At 40.0% G+C, this 18,625-nt stretch overlaps 1 protein-coding gene across 4 annotated transcripts in view; it reads left to right on the forward strand.

The window, feature by feature from the left end:
• ASCC3 (activating signal cointegrator 1 complex subunit 3) overlaps window positions 1-18,625 on the forward strand; it is a 501,864-nt gene that overhangs the window by 53,065 nt on the left and 430,174 nt on the right. For 3 of the 4 annotated variants that reach the window (XM_074990822.1, XM_074990825.1, XM_074990823.1), the window contains 4 exons: window positions 9,392-9,512; window positions 14,796-15,003; window positions 15,602-15,743; window positions 16,342-16,467. In XM_074990822.1, coding sequence (XP_074846923.1) covers window positions 9,392-9,512; window positions 14,796-15,003; window positions 15,602-15,743; window positions 16,342-16,467 — 597 coding nt within the window. Of the gene's footprint in view, window positions 1-687; window positions 786-9,391; window positions 9,513-14,795; window positions 15,004-15,601; window positions 15,744-16,341; window positions 16,468-18,625 lie in introns of those variants that run through there. The other variant, XM_074990826.1, reaches the window with a different exon arrangement.

Consider the following 18,625-nt stretch of genomic DNA (forward strand, 5'->3'; position numbering starts at 1 on the left):
ACAAATGTTTTGTAAATATTGGCCGTTTTTGTTAGCCAAGAAAATATTCAGTAACAGCTGTGAACATCTCTAAGATTCTAGGCAATGTTTTTCCAATTATATCATATCCTTGTCTGTTCTGAGTTCTTAATTAGTAAAGTTAATTGTAGTATGTGAAAAATGCACTTATCAGAACCATAATACTAAGAGGCTGTGGCCACCCTAGCCCCCTCTTTTTGGAAGGGGCATGGTAATGAGGAATTTTGGAAGATGCTAATGAGGCACTGCCATGAATATGCAGTGCCCATTAGCATAATGGCAGCTGCATGTGATTCAAAGTGCTGATTTCAAAATACACACTGTCCGTTCGAAAGTGTTCTCTGATTTTGAAAGCCAAAACCAAATGGGAAGAAAGGCTTTTCAAAACCAGAGGGTCCTTTCAAAATGCCCCCAGGTACAAGGGTGATATGTGTTTTGAAATCGGCACTTTAGAATCACATGTGGCTGCCATTGTGCTAATGAGGCGCTGCATATTCATACTCATTAGCCTCTTCCAAAATCCCTCATTACCATGCCCCTTTCGAAAGGAGGGGGCTAGTGTGGCCACAGCCAGAGAGTTGGCCTGAAAGACCTTTGCTATGTAGAAATGTGCTTGTTATGACCCGGATGGTCTTGAGACTTGAAGAGCTGAAAAATGCGTTTCATTGCAGGATTAATATTGGTTATAAATGTGTCTTGAAAGCATTCCACTCCTGCAACATCATTATGAACGTATCGTACAACAGTATAGAATAAGTAACAGAGAGGTGAGTCTGTTCTCCAACAAAACAGCAGAAATGTTATACTTGTGTAATGGATACTCTCAGCTATATGAACTCGGAGATCAAAAGACTTTGGGAATCACAGATTGAGTTATCACTACCATGGACATTTAGATTAAAATCAGTTTTATACACTGCATAATTGAAGAGTTTTTATGTTAGTGTTGTTTCTGCATCTTTGACTGACATGTTAATTTAGTAACAAAGGATTTCTTTTTGAGACATTCAGGTTCAGAAAAAAGAAACTTAAAATCTCCACAATGCACTTAGTGTATTGTATGTGGTTTAGTTGTGATGGTGGTGGTGAAGACATTTTTTTATCTCTGTGAAAAGTAAACTTTTTGATGCATCAGAACATTTGTGCGTGCTGTTTCATAGCTACGTATGTGAACCTAAAATTATCTAACCCTTTATGAAATCTACATATGGTATTTGTTTCCACTCATGTCAGTGAATTTGGCACTTCAGGTTTACACTGTTTGTTGAAAAAGAAACTTAATATTGTATTTTCTAATATTTTTGAGTTCCACTCTTGTATCTGAGACATGGTAAAGTGGCGAGATTGATCACATCTTAAAATCTTTAAATTCCTTCTAATGCTTTCTTTTTAAGGTAAACTATCTTGCTTTGCAATCTCTTTTTAAAAAAAAAAAAAAAAGTCCCACCATTATCACTGTCTTCAGAAACCTTTTTAGTGTACAGAATTTTCAAAGAACCCAAGATTATTAAATCACTATTCAACATAGGGCTAGTCTACACTACTTCAAAGGGAGGATGGTAAGTAGGGTATTGGGAGCTTATTAATAAAGTGCTGCGGTGCATGTGCAACACTTGATTAAGCAAATTGCCCCCCGTAGCAACTTCCAAGTGCTGGATCAAGTCTAGCCATGGCTAACCTGCCAGCACTTTGAAGTGCTTGGGCAACTTCGAAGCCCCTTTACTCCTCAAAACATGAGCCAGCACTTCGAAGTTTCCCACTTTGGAGTTGCCACGGGGGACGAATTTGCTCAATTAAATGCTGCATATGCACCACAGCAATTTATTAATAAACTCCCAACACCCTCCTTACCATTCTCCCTTCGAAGTAGGGAGGTAGCATAGACACAGCCGTAGTGTCCTAATAGCTTCTGTATTCTCTGTTCTTGTTTTAAAGCTTACCAGTTATGTTTTAAAAATTTACTTCTGGTCTCCCAGTGGACACTCATTCATACAGTTCACAAATCTTTTTCTGTTAAAGGATCTTGATTGAGACACTTCAGGATTTGAGAAATTTATGCCAATGCCTTTAAGTTAAATTTTGTCTGCTGTTATGGAACTCATATGTTTTAAATTTAAATTTCTGTAGTGTCCTTCATAATTTTGTCAGGTCACAGCTCAATCCTGTATTTAGATTGATAATCTTCTCAACAAATATTTTCAAGAGTTAATTTCCCTTGGAACGTGCTTATAAAGCATTACATTTCTCCAACAGTATTATGAACAGTTACATATTTGTTGTAACACAGAGAACATTACTCAGAGCGCTTCACTATGTATCTGGTACATTTGTATAGCAGTCTGAACTCGCCAATATTTTAAATTTTGGGTCAGGTATTGACATCACTTTAATTTTTTTCCCCTTCCATTCTCAGACTACTTCCTGTTGCTTAGCCTGTTTTTAAACCGTGGTAGACCTTTACACTTTGTTCTGGCTATTTTCATCTATACTTTTTATTAAAAAATTATATAAAAAGGGTTTTTGAAAATCCAGGTATGCAATACCAACCAGTTTAACTACTCTTTTGAGGTACAGGTCTCATTAATTTTAGCTCTAGAATGTGTTTTTACGTATCAGGCACCTGTAAACGTAAACCAGATTAAAAAAAACAAAACCAAAAACCTATTTTTAATTTTGTATGAATTTTTGTTTCCATTCTTTTGCCTTCTCATCTGAAGGCATGGGCTGAGTGATCATTTGAAGATGTACAGGAAAAGGCTTGTTAGGCAACTGACAGTCATGCTGTTAAGCAGATATTTGGCTTTAGAAGTGTCAAGAGGGTCCTTCCATCTCTCCTCCCAAGGGACCAAATTAAGGTGGTGCTTGACACCGAGCATGGGGGGGCGGGAGGGAGGGAGGGAGTGTGTCACAGTGAGAGCAGAGAAAATGCATTCACTTGAGACAGCTCCTGGCCCAGTGGCAAGAGCAGATGACTTCTATTTCCAGTGGCTTTCTCTCCCCCCACCCCCATGAGTGATCTTTTTAATTTTGTAGAACAGATAAGAGCTTATCTTCAGTTATAACTGTTGTAACAACTTGACACTTGTGTAATATACTTAACAAAATGTTGTTAGTTTTTCCCAGAGTAAGTTGAGATGCTCTGGATTTTAATTATTTGCCTGAGTTCCTTTCATCCACGGCTCCTTTTTTGACCATGTATTTCAAATGTAACTAGGGACAACACAAATTACACATACATATTTCAATCTTGTGATGCCTTCTAGCAGCAACATTGAAGTATACAGTCAACAACTTGCTGCAAAACAAATAATTGGACTCAAACTCTCTGCTCCATCTTATTCCATAATTAAAAACTTTTCTTTTCCATAGCTAAGTCCCATTTTAACTGTGATTTTAGCCCCTTCTGCTACAATGCACAATGCTTCTTTGACTCAATCTCAGAATTGGCAGACTATGGGTGGGACTGGCGAATAGGTATACTCAATTGAGTAATTTGGACAAAAGGGTTCTTGCAGTAGGAATTTTCCAAATTATATTGGGTGAATACAATTTGAGATGTCTTAATCTTTTTTACCACTCTTATTTATTAAATTAGCCTGGAAGAGAGAGGTGTTCGAAGAAATTATGCCATAAACTTCCTTCATACCTTGGAGCTTTGCTTTGAATTGTGCTCTAACCTATGAAAAGTTATTACATTTGCTTTTTGAAAAAAAGCAAGGGAATTTTTTTTGTCCATTTTAGATTTTCTCTTTAGGGAACTGCTTGTGTGCAGTTTCCAGTTTTTTGTTGCGTTAAATAAAAACCTTGAAAGAAATCAGAAATGAAAATCTATAGTCCTTTCCTCCTGTAGATAGATATGAAAGTATAACTAATATCAAAAAGTTATGACAATGGCAAAAAGAATGACCAGAACTTAATAGAAAAATTTGAATCAGTGTAATTTTCATTTCCTGGTGGAGTTCAGAGTGGTATAATTCAGCCCTTTTCAAGGTGTTACAGTTTATGGTTTTAAAAAAAAAAAAAAAAAGCAAAAAAAAAAAAGCTTATTCTTAGTTGCCTAGTAACAAATTATTGTTAAAGTAGAGATTCTTTGTTTTTAGTTTAAAAGTACAAATAACATTTTGCTCTAAATGTTCAAAATAATAAATGTTACATAGTGAATAATTCTGTATTGTAGTTATCCCTCTGTTGGAAACTTTATTTTTGTCTTAGATAAAACATACCTACTAGAAAAGGGTCTTGAGCTGCAAACCTCCCTGTAGAGGTGTTTGTGTGTGTGTGCGTGCACTATCTGGGTGGGGCAGGCGACCACACCTCTCCAAAGTCTAGGTGCTGCAGTCATCAGTCTCCAGTGGGTTGAAGTCCCTTTGCACAGGGCTGCAGACAGGTAATATATGCACCCAGGCCCTGATTGTGGGCCGGTAGCAGTCCACACATAGCCCTAGGTCAGGGCAATCAAACCCAGTTAGCAGTTGTGAGCCCAGGCCCTAGTTCAGGGTGGGCCTGCAAACACACACAGTTAGGGCCTGGGTTCTCCAGCCTGCTGGTTTAGGGTGGAGCAGCAGGGATGCAGCTCAGTACCTTGGTAGTGGAGCTGAACAGTTCAAACACAAGGTCAGGGGTTCATTCTAGCACAGGGCAAGGCAGCAGCCACACCAGCAGTGGTGTGTAGTGAGAGAGGCAAGGGACTGCCTCTAGGAGTGTAGGTAAGGGGAGTGCAGGCCCGCCCACTCAATTTCACCATAGCCTTGGGTCCTAACCATCGCTCTCACCAGGAGCTGGTCAGTGGGGATCCAGACCGCAACACACCACCATGGGCTCTATTGGAGCATCTTCTGGGCTGCTTCCCTCCTCTACCGGTTTCTGTTTGCACTCAGAGTCCTCAGGAAGGTCAGAAAGGCAGATGTCCTTAGAGTATGCAGCTGCTTGCAGGTCTGGCGAGTTGGGTGTCTCCACATCATTCAGATAGTGGACTGGAGGCAGGACTGCAGGCTGCAGCAGGTCCGAGAGTTTGGGGTCACTGGCAGCAGGTGGGCTTCCAGGCTTGGGCAAGTCGGGGCTGTCAGGGTAACCAGCAGTGGGCAGGCTCATCGGCTTGGGCTGGTTCTTGGGGAACAGGGCTCGCCACAGGCCAGAGGGCCCAGGTAGATCTGTGAACTGTGGGTCCCAGACCAAAGACAGGTTTGGTTGTAGCCCTACAGTTTGGTCAGGACGACCAGCTGGTTCCTCTGGCCAGTCTGGATGTCTGTTGCCGGCCTTTGGACTCCTGCTTGCAGGAGCCCAGCCAGAAGCCTCTGCTCTGCTTGGAGGCTGACCTTTTAATGAGCCCCAGGTCCTGCCATTGGCATTTCTGGTGCTGCTTGCTGAGCCCACCCACCAAGGTCTCTGTTCTGGTCTGGATATGGTCTGAAGAAGTGGGTCTGTCCCATGAAAGCTCACCTAATAAACTACTTTGCTAGTCTTTAAAGTGCTACTTGACTGCTTTTTGTTTTGATAGTGTATAGACTAGCACGGCTTACTCTCTGTTACCAAGGTCTCTGTGAGACCTCCCCTGCCTCAGAGTCAGGGGAGGCCCCTGCACCTCACTACACTCCAAAAGACAATTTAATTTTTACCAAAGTTCCCATGGAATGCAGGCAGGCTTATACAATTCCAGAACTAGGAGGAACATTGAGAAGTCATCAAGCCAGTCCTCTGCAATCTTGGCAGGACCATACACCTTCGAGACCAAACCTGACAGATGTTGATCTGATATTAAGTCACCACTGATAGACATTCTACAGCTGCCCTACACAATTAATTCCTGTGCTCATCCACCTTGGCAGTTAGCAATTTTTTCCTAATGTCCAACCTCAATCTTCCTTGCTTCAATTTAAACCCATTGCTTCTTTTTCTATCTTCAGAGATTAAAGAATTTTTTTCTCCCTTTTCCTTGTAACCACCTTTTAGCTACTTGAAAACTGTCTTTTCCAGTCTAAATAAACTTATTTTCCATAAACCTACACTACATAAATCATAAACTAAATTAACCTAGTTATTTCATTTTTCCCTTAGGTTATGTTTTCTAGCCCTTCAGCCCCCTTTTTGTGCCCTTCTCTGCACCTGTTGCTGTTTGTCTGCATCTTTCCGCAATATTCTAGTTGAGGCCTAATCAGTGCAGAGCCGGAAAAATTACTCTTTATGTCTCACTTACAAGAATTCTTGTAATGCATCCCAGAATGCTTTTTTTCCCCAACAACGTCATGCTATTGACTGATACTTAGCTTGCAGCATACTATGGCCCCTAGATCCCTTTCTGCAGCTCTCCTTCCTAGAGAGTGATTTCTCATTTAGTATACGTGAAATGGATTGTTTTCCCCAAGTGGAGTACTTTGTATTTGTCCTTGATGAATTTCATTCTGTTTACTTCAGACTAATTCTTCAGTTTGTCTAGATCATTAGAATTGTAATTTATAGCTATAATTGTATCTTCCAAAACACTTGCAATTCCTATCAGCTTGGTATCATCAGCAAACTTGACAAGTGTACTCTATCATTAGGTAAATGGTTGGTGAAGATACCAGACAGAACTGGTCCCCCCCCCCAACTCATCCAGCTGGAACCCCACTTGTGATGCCATTCCAGCATGACTGAGAACTATTGATAGTTACTCTCTGGGAACGCTTATCCAGCCAGTTATGTGCCTGTGTTGTTATAGCCAGTCATGGTGTGCCTGGTTTCCTGCCAGCTCCTCTTTCCACGGTGTGTAAAGTACCCTGGGAGCAAGAGACTCCAGAGCTTCCAGAATTTACATCTCTGAAACAGCATGCCATGGATTTGGGGGATCCTCTGGTTTCCATGGGTTGTATCTATGGTACAGCCTGCCATACAGACTGTCCCACTGTTGAGACCTTCCCTCACCTGGTTCTAATAAGCCATGTGAATCAGATGTTTGACCTGTTTAAATAGTTTTTCTAGGTACTTTCATTTAACTGTGGAACAACTAAAAATTGTTCATCTATAGTCTGCTAAATCTGTCAAAGTTGTCCCTAGTATTATTCCATAGTTGCCAGTTCTGTTAGTTTTGTAATGCTTTTTTGTGACAAGGTGAATGGCTACATTTGTGTCTTTCTGGGGAAAAAGACAATGTTGCTATGCACGCTGTAGCTGTTCCCAAATTTACTTTTCAGGATACTAACAACTATTATGGATGACTGATTTTGATCAGTGAAAAACCGACTTTCATCTTCAATGGATATCTTCTCAGGAACAGTCGCTTGCTTGTTTTTGTCTGTCTATAAACATTGGTCCCTAGCACAAAATGAAACTGATATTTGTCTCCTCCTAACATTTTTTTTTGGGGTATCAGTGGTTTTCCCTTTGTGGGGACCTGGAATTTGTATTGCACAGTGTCGATTCAGGCATCTGTGCTGTGCCTTTGCAAATAATCATTCAGTAGTACCTAAATAGCCAACAGCTTTTGTAGGAACTGCACCTGATTTCTGTGCTGGGAAAAATGACAAGTGCGGTGACTAGCTAATTGTAGAGTTTTTCAATGTTTGTGATGAGCTGATACCTAGTGTACTGCTGGGGTGCTTTATGGTGGAACAATGAGTCACGTTATTTGTAACTTTTTTTTTTACCCCTCCAGTTTAATAAGGTCTTCGGGGCTTCCTTTTCAAAAAAGGTCATTGGCCCTTTAACTCAACAGGGTTAATCTTGTGCCTGTACTATTTCTACTTTGTTTTATTGATCAGTAGTTAAATGTTAGAATTCTTGTTGAAGGTACAACAGTGGGAGACAAAATACCATGGCTTTCTCTAGTCTTCCATGGATCTCTTAGCAACTTACTGTCAAATTGGGCAATATGTTTTTGTGGTTCTGTTAAAGAAGCTGGATACATCCTTGAACCAAATCTTTTAAAATTGTTCTGTGACACATCATTTGGTGCCATTCAGGACGCTGAAAAAAGGTTATCTAGCTAGAGCAAAAGGTATTAAAGCCAATATCTTTCTACTTAAATTGGATCATCTCTGTAGTATAAATGTCTTGTTGTATTGTAAATCAAAACAGTTCCATCTAGATTTTCTTTGTGATTAATTTATGGTGTTTTCAGTTAACTTATGGAATGTTTGTAAACTATCATATGCAAGGCAATTTACAGAATGTAACTGTCTAAATCATCTAAGAAATGGTACTGCTGTACTTTTAGCCATTTTGTAATCTTTTAATTTGTGAAGCGTTCAAGTTACTTGGTTGGTTTTTTTTATTTGTGTTCCATTTGAAATACAGTGCAATGTATGAGGGGAATAAAAATTGTTGCAGGAGCATATCTTTTCTTCCACTGTAAGTAACTCTTATTCCCTAGAGAAGGGATCATTATGTTCTTCTAAGTTGCATAATAATCTATGGCTATGTAAATGAAGACCAAACTAGTGGAAGAAGCTCCTGTCTTGAAGGGGTAACATGCTGAAACAGAAAGTGGTTTTTAATATGCTAGGTAAAAGATACTGTAGCCAGTTAAGATTTTCATGATTAAGCTCTGGAAGAAATTCCACCATGTATTTTCAGATAATAAAATAGTGTTCTATTTCTCATCAAACCCAAATTTAGACTAATTCCAGGTTAGGGTCATTTTCCAGGCATAGCAGTAAGTCATGAATGCTGTATTTGCTTTCCTGCACAGCAAGTTCTTTGTGGTATTGACTTTTTGAAAGCAACCAAACTCTTGTGCTTTCCCTCTGGTTCTAATTTGGTCACTTTTAAGCACAGTGACTCACATTTTTTTCCTTTCTGCCATGGTGTTTTGTGAGCCTGATCCAAAGCCCACTGAAGTAAAGGAAAAGAATCTAACAAAGGGCTTTTGCTCAGGTCCAAGAAATGCATCCAGGTCCATCCATATTACATTAATAAGATCACTCAGATCAACGTGCACAATACTGAATTTATTAAGAATTATTTAAAAAAAATCACTTTCCTGATCAAGCCTATCTCCTCCTTGCTGGGGCGGGTGGAAATTGGCACCTTGGAAAATTCTTGGCCTTTACTAAACCAAATATATTCATGCACATTTCTGCATGTTACACTTGTAGAAGGTGAAAAGAGTACAAAGTATATCATACTCATTTTTAGTAAACTACATTTTTATTTACCATTTTATGTTGCCTTGGGTTTGAAAACTGCTCTAAGATAGTAAGAAGCAGTTGGTAGATAGTGGGGGGGGGGAAGGAGTGATTTGTTTTAGACAGAATTACTTGAGTTTAAATCTCGAACAAATACGCTCTTACTCAGGGTAAAACTATTATAGTCTTTTAGTTTATAAACTCTTGATTGATTTTGTGGGAAGATGCTTTAGGCTGAGGAATGATGTATTTTGTTTTCTGTTTTTCTTCAGTTATTCGAGCTCTTAGGCCCTGAGGGCTTTGAACTCATAGAGAAACTCCTACAGAATAGGTCTTTGATTGTGGAGAGATCTCTGTCTTGGCCAAATGATTACAAGCTGCAGTCTCTACAAGGTAAGGAATTTTTGAATGCTTTTTAAAAGTGATTGACTCCAGAATTTTTGAATAACTGCCTGTTGAGGGATTTCTTTATCCCATTAAAAAAGCTTTCGCGAAATGCATATATTGAAGAATAGAACATGATTTGCTTTCCTCTACATCTGATTTCTTTTCTTTTTATTTTTTTTGAAAAAAAATGTTTTAATTTCTGATTCTCATTTATTTTACCGTTGATATTGCAGTGTTCCTATGGTAGATTGTCATGCAGCTGAGTTAATGTTTGGTTATTCTTCATGTAGCTTACTGTTTTGCTTTCACCGCATGCTACTGTTGCTCAAATACAAGTTGCAAGAGAGTGCATTATAGCCACCTTTCAAAAGAATGAGGTGAAGAAAGGTCAAGATGGCATGTTGGGGATTTGTTTCTTCTAGAGCACATTGCCTTGCATTATAATTAATTCTAAATCAGTGTTACAAACTCGAAATAAAATAAAAACAGCAGAGGAAAAAAAGTCGGAGAATTCAGGAAAGACAATAACTTGAATTTTGGCACTGATTCTGTCCAAACCATGATAGGACGATTATACTAGCGTTGACAGAGAAGCAGGACACTGAGACAGCTCGCTGCTCTAGAAATTCTCCAACTGTATGGACTTCCAAGCCACCACATATTGACCTTCCTCCAAATCCTTCCTCAAAACTCATCTCGATTGTAATGAATAGAGAAAATTGCCATCTGGTCATGGAATACTGTACCCTCATTCAGTCTTTAGGTTGCCAGTCAGATTTGGAGGCTGATCATGTAAAACGTAATTTTGTGCCAATTTGTCTCTCACTGTCTTAATTGCTAATACAAAGGATTTTTCTTGGCCAGAGGGTGGGCGGCATGTAGGGTAAATGTACAAAGACTGCAGCAGCAAGTCTTTGAGTCTGGGCTGATTTGGCTCGTAGAGTGCTGTACTGCACTAAAAACAGATGTGTAGATGTTGCAGCTCAGGCTGGAGCTCAGGTTCTGAAGCTTCATTCTGAACCTCAGCTTCAATATGTTGTTTACATGGCTATTTTTATGCTGGTAGTGCAAGTCCTAGGAGCCTGCATCTAACAGCTTGAGCTTGGAGATTCACTAGTGCAAGACGTTTTAAACATCTATAGGCATCTGTAGACTGGATCTTCCCAGAGAAAAGAGTGGTAATAGATGGGGCATGTGTGAATGGCCCCTAGTGGGTGGCCGACAGTTTTTAATGTTAATATTAAATAGCACAGTTTTAAATGCTGTAGAGCCACTGTGAACAAATATGGCATCACAGTTTGTTAGCCGGTGCCTGGGTAATGTGCGGTGTGGTACAAACTATGCCCTTGTTACCATCCGAGTCTTAAACTGCGAGAGCAGGGAGCTCGTCGCTGTGAGCAGCCAGGACAGGCTGGCTGATTCCCCTGGGTCCTCAACAACCCAGTTTTTTACTGTTAGAGCAGGGAGCTCCTAGCACACTCACCTATGGCCAGGCTGTGGTAACCAAACGGTTAAAGTTCTTTTTATTGTGCTGGCTGTGTTGTAGTGACGAGGGTAACAGCAGTCAGGCTTAGATCTTAACTGGTTACAAGATTATTAAGCTACAGTTATAAGCATGTGGTTACAAAAGGCTATTGTCTACTTCTTATATGCTAGCAAAGTACAGGTGTTAACAGGTTACGTTACAATCCAATACAGAGATATCTGTTACCATCTAACACAATGATATCTTGATACAACGACATCTAGTTACAGAGCTCTAATTCTTTAACTGTGCACAAAAAGAAAGGAGACCTTGCATGGGTATATCTTACCCTCTCTGCATCTCTCGATACCAGCGTAGCCAAGCTGGATCGGTCACTCAGTTCCGCGGAAAGATGAATACGAGGTTGGGCGTCCCCAGCTGTGGACCTCGGGAGGTAACCACCTGACCCGACCAGCAGGTTGTTGGTGGAATGCACTCAAAGTTAGAGTTCTGCTGGGCCCACCTTTATACCCCCTTTTGGGTTACGTATTCTCTTTCTTATCTAAGGTGCCAGATCGTACTGGTCTGTCTTTTGTGACGCCAGTTTGTTACAAGGGCAATTCTTACTTAATTTGCACTTGCAAGACAGGAGATAAGCAGTTTAGGAATACGGGACATTCTTTTTGTGTGGGCGGAGACTTCCTCTTCTGGGATGGCTGTGTGGTCATCATATCCATCAATGCCAGCTGGGGTGATTTCCTGAGGTTTCCCCCCGACCCCGTTGACAGTTTGGCCTGTTAGCCTTTTATCTGTACTTTCTGTTTCTCAGGGTCACGATGAGCTAGCACATCTGGGCCTCAATGAGAGGCATCAAAGACTGTGCTGTCAGCAGCCATTTCCGTGCCCTGTGTGCTTGTGAGGCTCCTCAGTGGGGTGGGGTGGGGGGGCAGCGAGCAAGCTGGCTTGTAAGGGGGAGACTTTGTCTGGCTACACAATTGTGTTTGGAAACATTTGTCTGCAGTGTATGTTAGAATTCCTTTTAGCTGATATGAAAACATGGAATGGCAGTAAGTGCCCTTCAGAACCAAGAGACAAGGGGACTCTGTGAAAGGAATCTCTTATGTCATGCACCCACTTTGGGGCTTCATGAGTGAACTGCAGGGTTTGGACTGCCCAGCCTGCTTAGAGATCCATCCCCATCTGTGGGAAGCTGCAGTGGTCCCAGCATCCTCCAGGACTGTCACGGCCCATGGTGGCCCCACCAGCAAAAGAGCAAATGAGCCAACAGGCACCACAGGTACAGCAGCAGGAGGTGGTCTCAGCTAATATCCTGGTACCTAAGGACAAGATGATGATGGTCCAGCCTCAGAGAATGACAGAGCCCTTCTAGTTGCCTCAGCATAGGTGCAGATCAACATCTCTCTGACCTTAGACTCCAGCGCTGTATCTTGGCTCTCCAGCTGGTAGACCTAAATCCTATATCTGCTCTTCACCTACTAAGTATAGGACTCCAGAGTTGAGGCATCAAGCTCTATACCACCTTTGCCTGTGCAATTGAAGGTGCCACCCCTAGTGATTGTGTCCACCCACTCAACAAGGGTGCAGGCCTCTTCCATAGGCTTTCTGGCTAAAGTATGTATTTATGATATCAGCAGGGTGCCCACCTGATCATCTGTCTATACTTTCATCCAGAAAGCATTGGATGATGGCTTCTGTAGGGCAGTATTGCAAGCTGCCAGACTGAACTCTGAGCCCACCTCCACGGATACTGAGTGAAAGTAACCTGAATGGAATCAACACGAGCAAGCACTTGAAGAAAAAAGTTGCACACCTTTCATAAATTTTATTCTTTGAGATGCATTGCTTATGCCCATTCCATTACTTGTTGCCCTCCTCCTCCTGTCAGTTACCAGTGAGAAGAAACTGAGAGGGTGTGAGGTTGCTGGACCCAATATACCAATTCATTAGCTGAAAATGATCCTACGGATACTGCTAAGGCAGAAATCTCTGACAACAGTGCAGATGGGCAAGTGCACAGAATGGAATAGACATGAGCAACATGTCTTGAATAGTAGTCAAAAGGCGGGTGACTTTTTTTTAACAATGAAAATTAGTATTAAAACTCAGTATAAGAACTCTACACAAAACTATGTGCAGTGGAGAAAGTGGCAGCCAACCCCCACCACTCGAACCACAGGGGGGAGCGGCCTGCGGCATGGTCTCCATGCCTTTTCCAGGCTAGGGAAGGGAGATGGCTTCAGGGGCTCATGCATAATGTTTGAGAGGAGCATTGCCTTGGAGAGCAAAAGTACAGAATGTGATATAGCTGCAACCCTAATTCAAATAAGGAGGAAGGGTGTGTGTGTGTGTGTGTGTGTGTGTGTGTGTTCATTCTCCCACCAGTTAGGAAACACTGAAGTAGGAGACAAGTGTTTTGACTTTGGGGAAGTCATGTCATCTCTCTGTGCATCAACTTCCTTATTTCCTGATGGGGATAATAATTTTGACCTAATTTGCAAAGTTGTTGAGAGTGAGGTGGTTTTATAGACTTTGGTTAACATTTTCGAACGTGGGTGCCTAAAATTAGGCTCAAACTATCACATAGGCATCTAAAATAATGGTTTGTTTTTCAGAAGTTCTGGTAAGTTGCAAGTAGTACTGAAGTCAATGTAAGCGACAGGTGTTGTGGCAGCTTTCATTTGCTTCAGGACCAGCATTTTCAAAAGTGTACATTTAGGAATTTAAATTGGTTGAGTTCTCAAAAGTAATGACTTTTAATAGGCTCCATTATCTTGAAAGATATAAATTAATCTGTTCTTCAGTCTTTAAAATCAGACCATTTTATCCAGGTGCTTAAATTCAGGAATAGGAACCTGAGTTGTAGACTCTCACTTTGAAAATCATGGACTGCATGCCTAAATATGCGCTCAGAAGCCTAATGCTGTGAAACTGGGTTTGGAAACTGTGGCCTGCATATATTGTAAAATGATAGTTGCCAACTTTTTCATCACTCAAAACTGAACACCTCTTCCAGTCTGCACTGCCTCTGCCCAGAGACCTGGGCCAACCCTTTTCCATGACACCAAATCTATTTGTCATACCCCTCTCACCACTGGTCATCTCCCAGCCTTAATGGCTTTCACTGGGTTGGGGCAGGAGATTGGGGCATGGAGGTTTCTACCCCATTCTGCTCATTTGGGGGACTAGGTTGTTAAGGAAGAATTAGACAATGCTGTAGATCTTACTTACTCCCATGGTGTGGGGATCTGTTAGAGAAAGAAGGCATTAATTTCCAACCCCCATGCCCATTCACTACCAAGTTAGGTGTTTCACAATTTAACAAATGCTGTTGTTGGAAGAGTGGAGTGAAACATGGAAATTTTATTCTCTCTGGAGCATGGGTTGACTTTCCATGGCTGTAGCCACACTAGACCCTCCTTTTGGAGGGCTATGATAATGAGCCACTTCGACAGATGCTAATGAGGCACTGCTGTATATATGCAGTGCCTCATTAGCACAATGGCAGCTGTGCATGCTTTGGAACTGTGATTTTTGAAATGTACACCACCCATGTAGGCAGGGCCTTTTGAAACAACCCCGTGATTTTGAAAGCCCCTTCCTCTGAAAGAGGGGCTAGTGTGGCCACAGCCTATGTGTTTTGAAGGAACTCAGCATATTTCAATGTAAGTAATGCTAAGCAATTTTAGGCATTAGTTAACTGTCAATTTGTTATTTTGAAAAAATAAATAGCTTTTTCAATTGTTGAGAAAAATAAGTTAATCTCTAAATGTTCACAGAGGGCCATATCTATTTCCGTGTTGCAGAGCAGTGCAAAAAGTTTGTAGGGGACAACACTAAACCCAATTATGGTTGTCAAGTCACAATTCAGTCCGAACAAGAAAAGCTATTAATGAAACAGTATCGTCGTGAAGAAAAACGAATTGCCAGACGAGAAAAACGAGCTGGGGAAGAGGGAGAAATTTTTGGAGAAGGACTAATGTGTTTTGATCCAAAGGAGCTGCGGATGCAAAGGTAATAAATGCCAAAGGTTGAAAAATGCTTGTGCTGTAATTGCTACTTAAAAGATTATGATACATGAATTTTCTTTTAGTTCACCTTTGATCATTTGATTATGAATTCAAGTCACGTTTTATTACAGTTCTAGATTTTTTTTGTGTGAAAACCTAATTTTCTGGGATAAGAAGGTAGTCGTCTGCTTAATTAGAATCTTCTTGCTTTCATCCACATGGTTTAGAGATGTACTTTAGGGAGGTAAGCATGATTCCTTGTGTGATGTACATAGTCAGTTTAAGACTTATAAACTAAATATATCAAAACCCTTCCCTCCCCATTAATTGGGTATTGTTTTCCATGTTCTCTAAAAATGGAGTTGCCAGGATGAAGGGCAAGCATTTGGTATTGAGATGTTTTTGTTTATAGCAGTTTGAATTTTAAATATATAGAACCATAAATTAAGATATGCATTATGTAACTGAGAATGAAGAGCACAAAAGGACACCAATAAGCACATTCTGATACTATGATATCATGGTGCATTTGTTTTTTGTTGTGTTTTGGCAGGATAGGCTTGTGATGGGCAGAATTACTTCAATTGATTTTCTGGTTACAGGGAACAAGCACTTGTGAGTGCTCGAAGTATGGCAATTCTAGGCAGACAGAGAGAGATGGACTTTGAAAAAATTCATTATCCACATGTTTATGATTCCCAGGCTGAAGCTATGAAAACATCAGCATTCATTGGGGGTGCCAAGGTATACCTTTGGTATCTGACCTTTCATGAACAATGCATCTGTCCCAGTAAATAATATGCAGCTGAGTTCTGATTTGTTTCCTCAGGGGTTTTACTGCAAACTGAAGCACTATACAAATTTTACTTCTGCAGATTATTATTTTCAAATATTTTATTTTTACTTCAACTTTTCTTCCAGCAAATGGTTTGGTTTTCATTTCCATCGAGACTTGAATTTGTAAATGTTTGTTTTTTCTTCCTCAGCTGTTTCTCAGAAGCTGTTACATTTGCTAAAAATCCAGGCTTAATTTTCTCTCCTTAAACTTAATTATGCCTATAATTTTTAATAGGAAACAAGTATTGTCTTATTCCTCTCTGTTTTATGAACCAATGTCTGGATAGTAAAATGCCTGTGTCTCTTTCCCTGTTTTTTGATTCTTTTGTCACCTGTAGAATTAATAAAGGATGTATTTTACTTTATGTGCAGTCATATCAGTTGTTAACTATGTGTGTATACATTTGGACAAGGAATATATTATTAGCTACTCACTGCATTATATCTGGCATGTTTTAATGCCATATTTTCTTTCTTCCCGTAACTTTTTTTCAAATTGTTGCAGATGCTTCTACCAGAGGCAATCCAGAGAGAAAACAACAAAATGTATGAAGAAGTAAAGATACCTCATAGTGAACCAATGCCTATTGGCATTGAGGAAAAAATAGTCTATGTCAAAGATTTAGATGAGGTGAGTAGAACACTTGAATGATAGTTTTTTAACTTAATTGATCATAATTAGTTGTTTGAAGATACGTTACTGCTGAATTTTGCAATGATCTGTGATTTTGTGAAGTTTGATTTAAAATGTATATTTAAATGTTGTGAGGAGCTACTACTCAGTGGGCAAAGCACAGTGCTAATTCAGGGGTTTAGAGCTGTCATTTCAGGCTAAACAAAAACAGTTAAGTCAGGGACCTAGAGTACAAAAAAGACATGGTGGTTATTTGTGGTGTCATTGGGAATGTGATCAATGCTCTTGATTGGGTAAAAGTCCTGCTGAAATGTCCACTCACAATCCTGTGTGAGGGTGGGCAAATCACTTAGCTTCTTTGCCTCAGGATCCGTTGTACCGTAAAATATTTAAATGAGTTACAAGGGTGTTGTGAGATGTTACTCATAAACAGGGGAAAACTGCTTTGGAATCTCAAGGAAGGCAAAGTCTTGGCAGAGAAGCTAAATGGATTCCCTGAAGAGGAAGTGAAGGAGATTGAGGTGCCTGAGACATTCTTTTTAGGTGACAAATGTGAAGAGCTGTCCCAGACTGAGATACCAGTAAAGGTGGTTTAGGAACAGACTGATAAATCAAAGAGTCATGAGGGCCAGGTGGTATTCACCCAAGAGTTCCAAGCGTTCACTGTTGGAAAGTTAGGCCAGTTCTATTGATATTGCTGGCAGCTCCTCAGACTCCATGAAGCTGCACTTCAGCTTTTGAGATCAGGGAGTTAAGTGCACTCACTACTTGTGGAAGTACTAGGCTTTTTCTATGTGGATGTATTTCTCAGACAATTACCAGCCTGGCCAGGCTTATGACTGTCAGTGGCCCTGCAGAAAGTTAGAGTTCATTTAAACCTTTGCAGGCTGAAAGTAAATATACGAGCCATTAGGCTTTTAAGCACATTTTCAAAGTGACTGATTTTCTGGCTGTAAAAAGAAAGTTAACAAGCAGAAACACTTACATAAACTAAATACATCTGCTTCTCTGAATCAAAGTGTTGATAAATCTCATAAACCTGGGGCAAAAGGAAAGAGAATGAACGTGAGTGCGAATTCAGGCACAGTAACATTTGCCTCTTGGCAATGAGAGAAATTTTTTCGGGCCCATCCCAATGTAATGGGAAGAGGGAGAGATAAGAGAGAGAGGTCTAGTGCATCAACGTTCTGGATGGACAGACACCTCCTAAGTATAAATTGAAAAAATCTGGGTTTTGGGGCTTTTTGGCTTTTCCTGTTTCTTATTGTGTTAGATTCTAATTTTAATGTTTTGTAAATGCACATGCCTATTCCAAGATCTAACTTAAAATATAGTTTAAATAAAATTCATTAAATATGTCGCATTTAAATCTGCCACAGTGCACACAGAATACTGCCATCTGGTGATGGTTGGAGAGGTAGTGAGCTATTAGTTTACTGTTTATGAATTGTGCATGCAGCTATCTCTGCTAAAACTTCCTATTATTTGTTAGTTCCATCCTCTCATCTCACTCAGCTGTTACTTTTGTTCTTTTCTATTGTAAAATCTTATTCAGTTAATTGTAACTATGTACAATGGCTAGATCACTCTCCTAATAAGCCTGAGAGGCATTACAATAATAAACGATGATACCACTAAAAATTCCTCTTAAGTTATTTCTGAGAGACTTTGGTTGGAGAAATGATTCTTTAGCCAGTCTTAGTCTGAAAATTGAACTAAAATTGCATGTTTGAAATGGCATAATGGACAAAGTTCTCTTAGTCTTACTCAGTAAAATGGGGCTTCTCACAGAGGAGTGAATTCCTATTTAATTAAATTAAGGGTCTTTGGAAAAGCTGATAAAATTTGGCAAGCAATGCAGTGACAGTTTAATAAATGGGGATGACTGTTCAAAAACAATCAAGTAGTTTTGTGAAGTTGGATATTGGAGGATTTTTGAAACCTGTTAAACTTCTTGTTAGAGATCTTTATTTGATATATTTTGGAATAAATGAGAGAGTAAGTCCATGGAAAGTTAAATCGGTTCCTTTTTTGATATGTTTGGAGAATTTTGGTGTGTACTTGAAAACACAAATTCCTGGAATATACACACCTATTAAAAAGAAAAATTAAATGCTCAGAAATATTTGCGTAATTGAATAATTTCAGGGCTCTT

The sequence above is a fragment of the Carettochelys insculpta genome, chromosome 3, assembly GCF_033958435.1.
Source record: "Carettochelys insculpta isolate YL-2023 chromosome 3, ASM3395843v1, whole genome shotgun sequence".
NCBI lineage: Eukaryota > Metazoa > Chordata > Testudines > Carettochelyidae > Carettochelys > Carettochelys insculpta.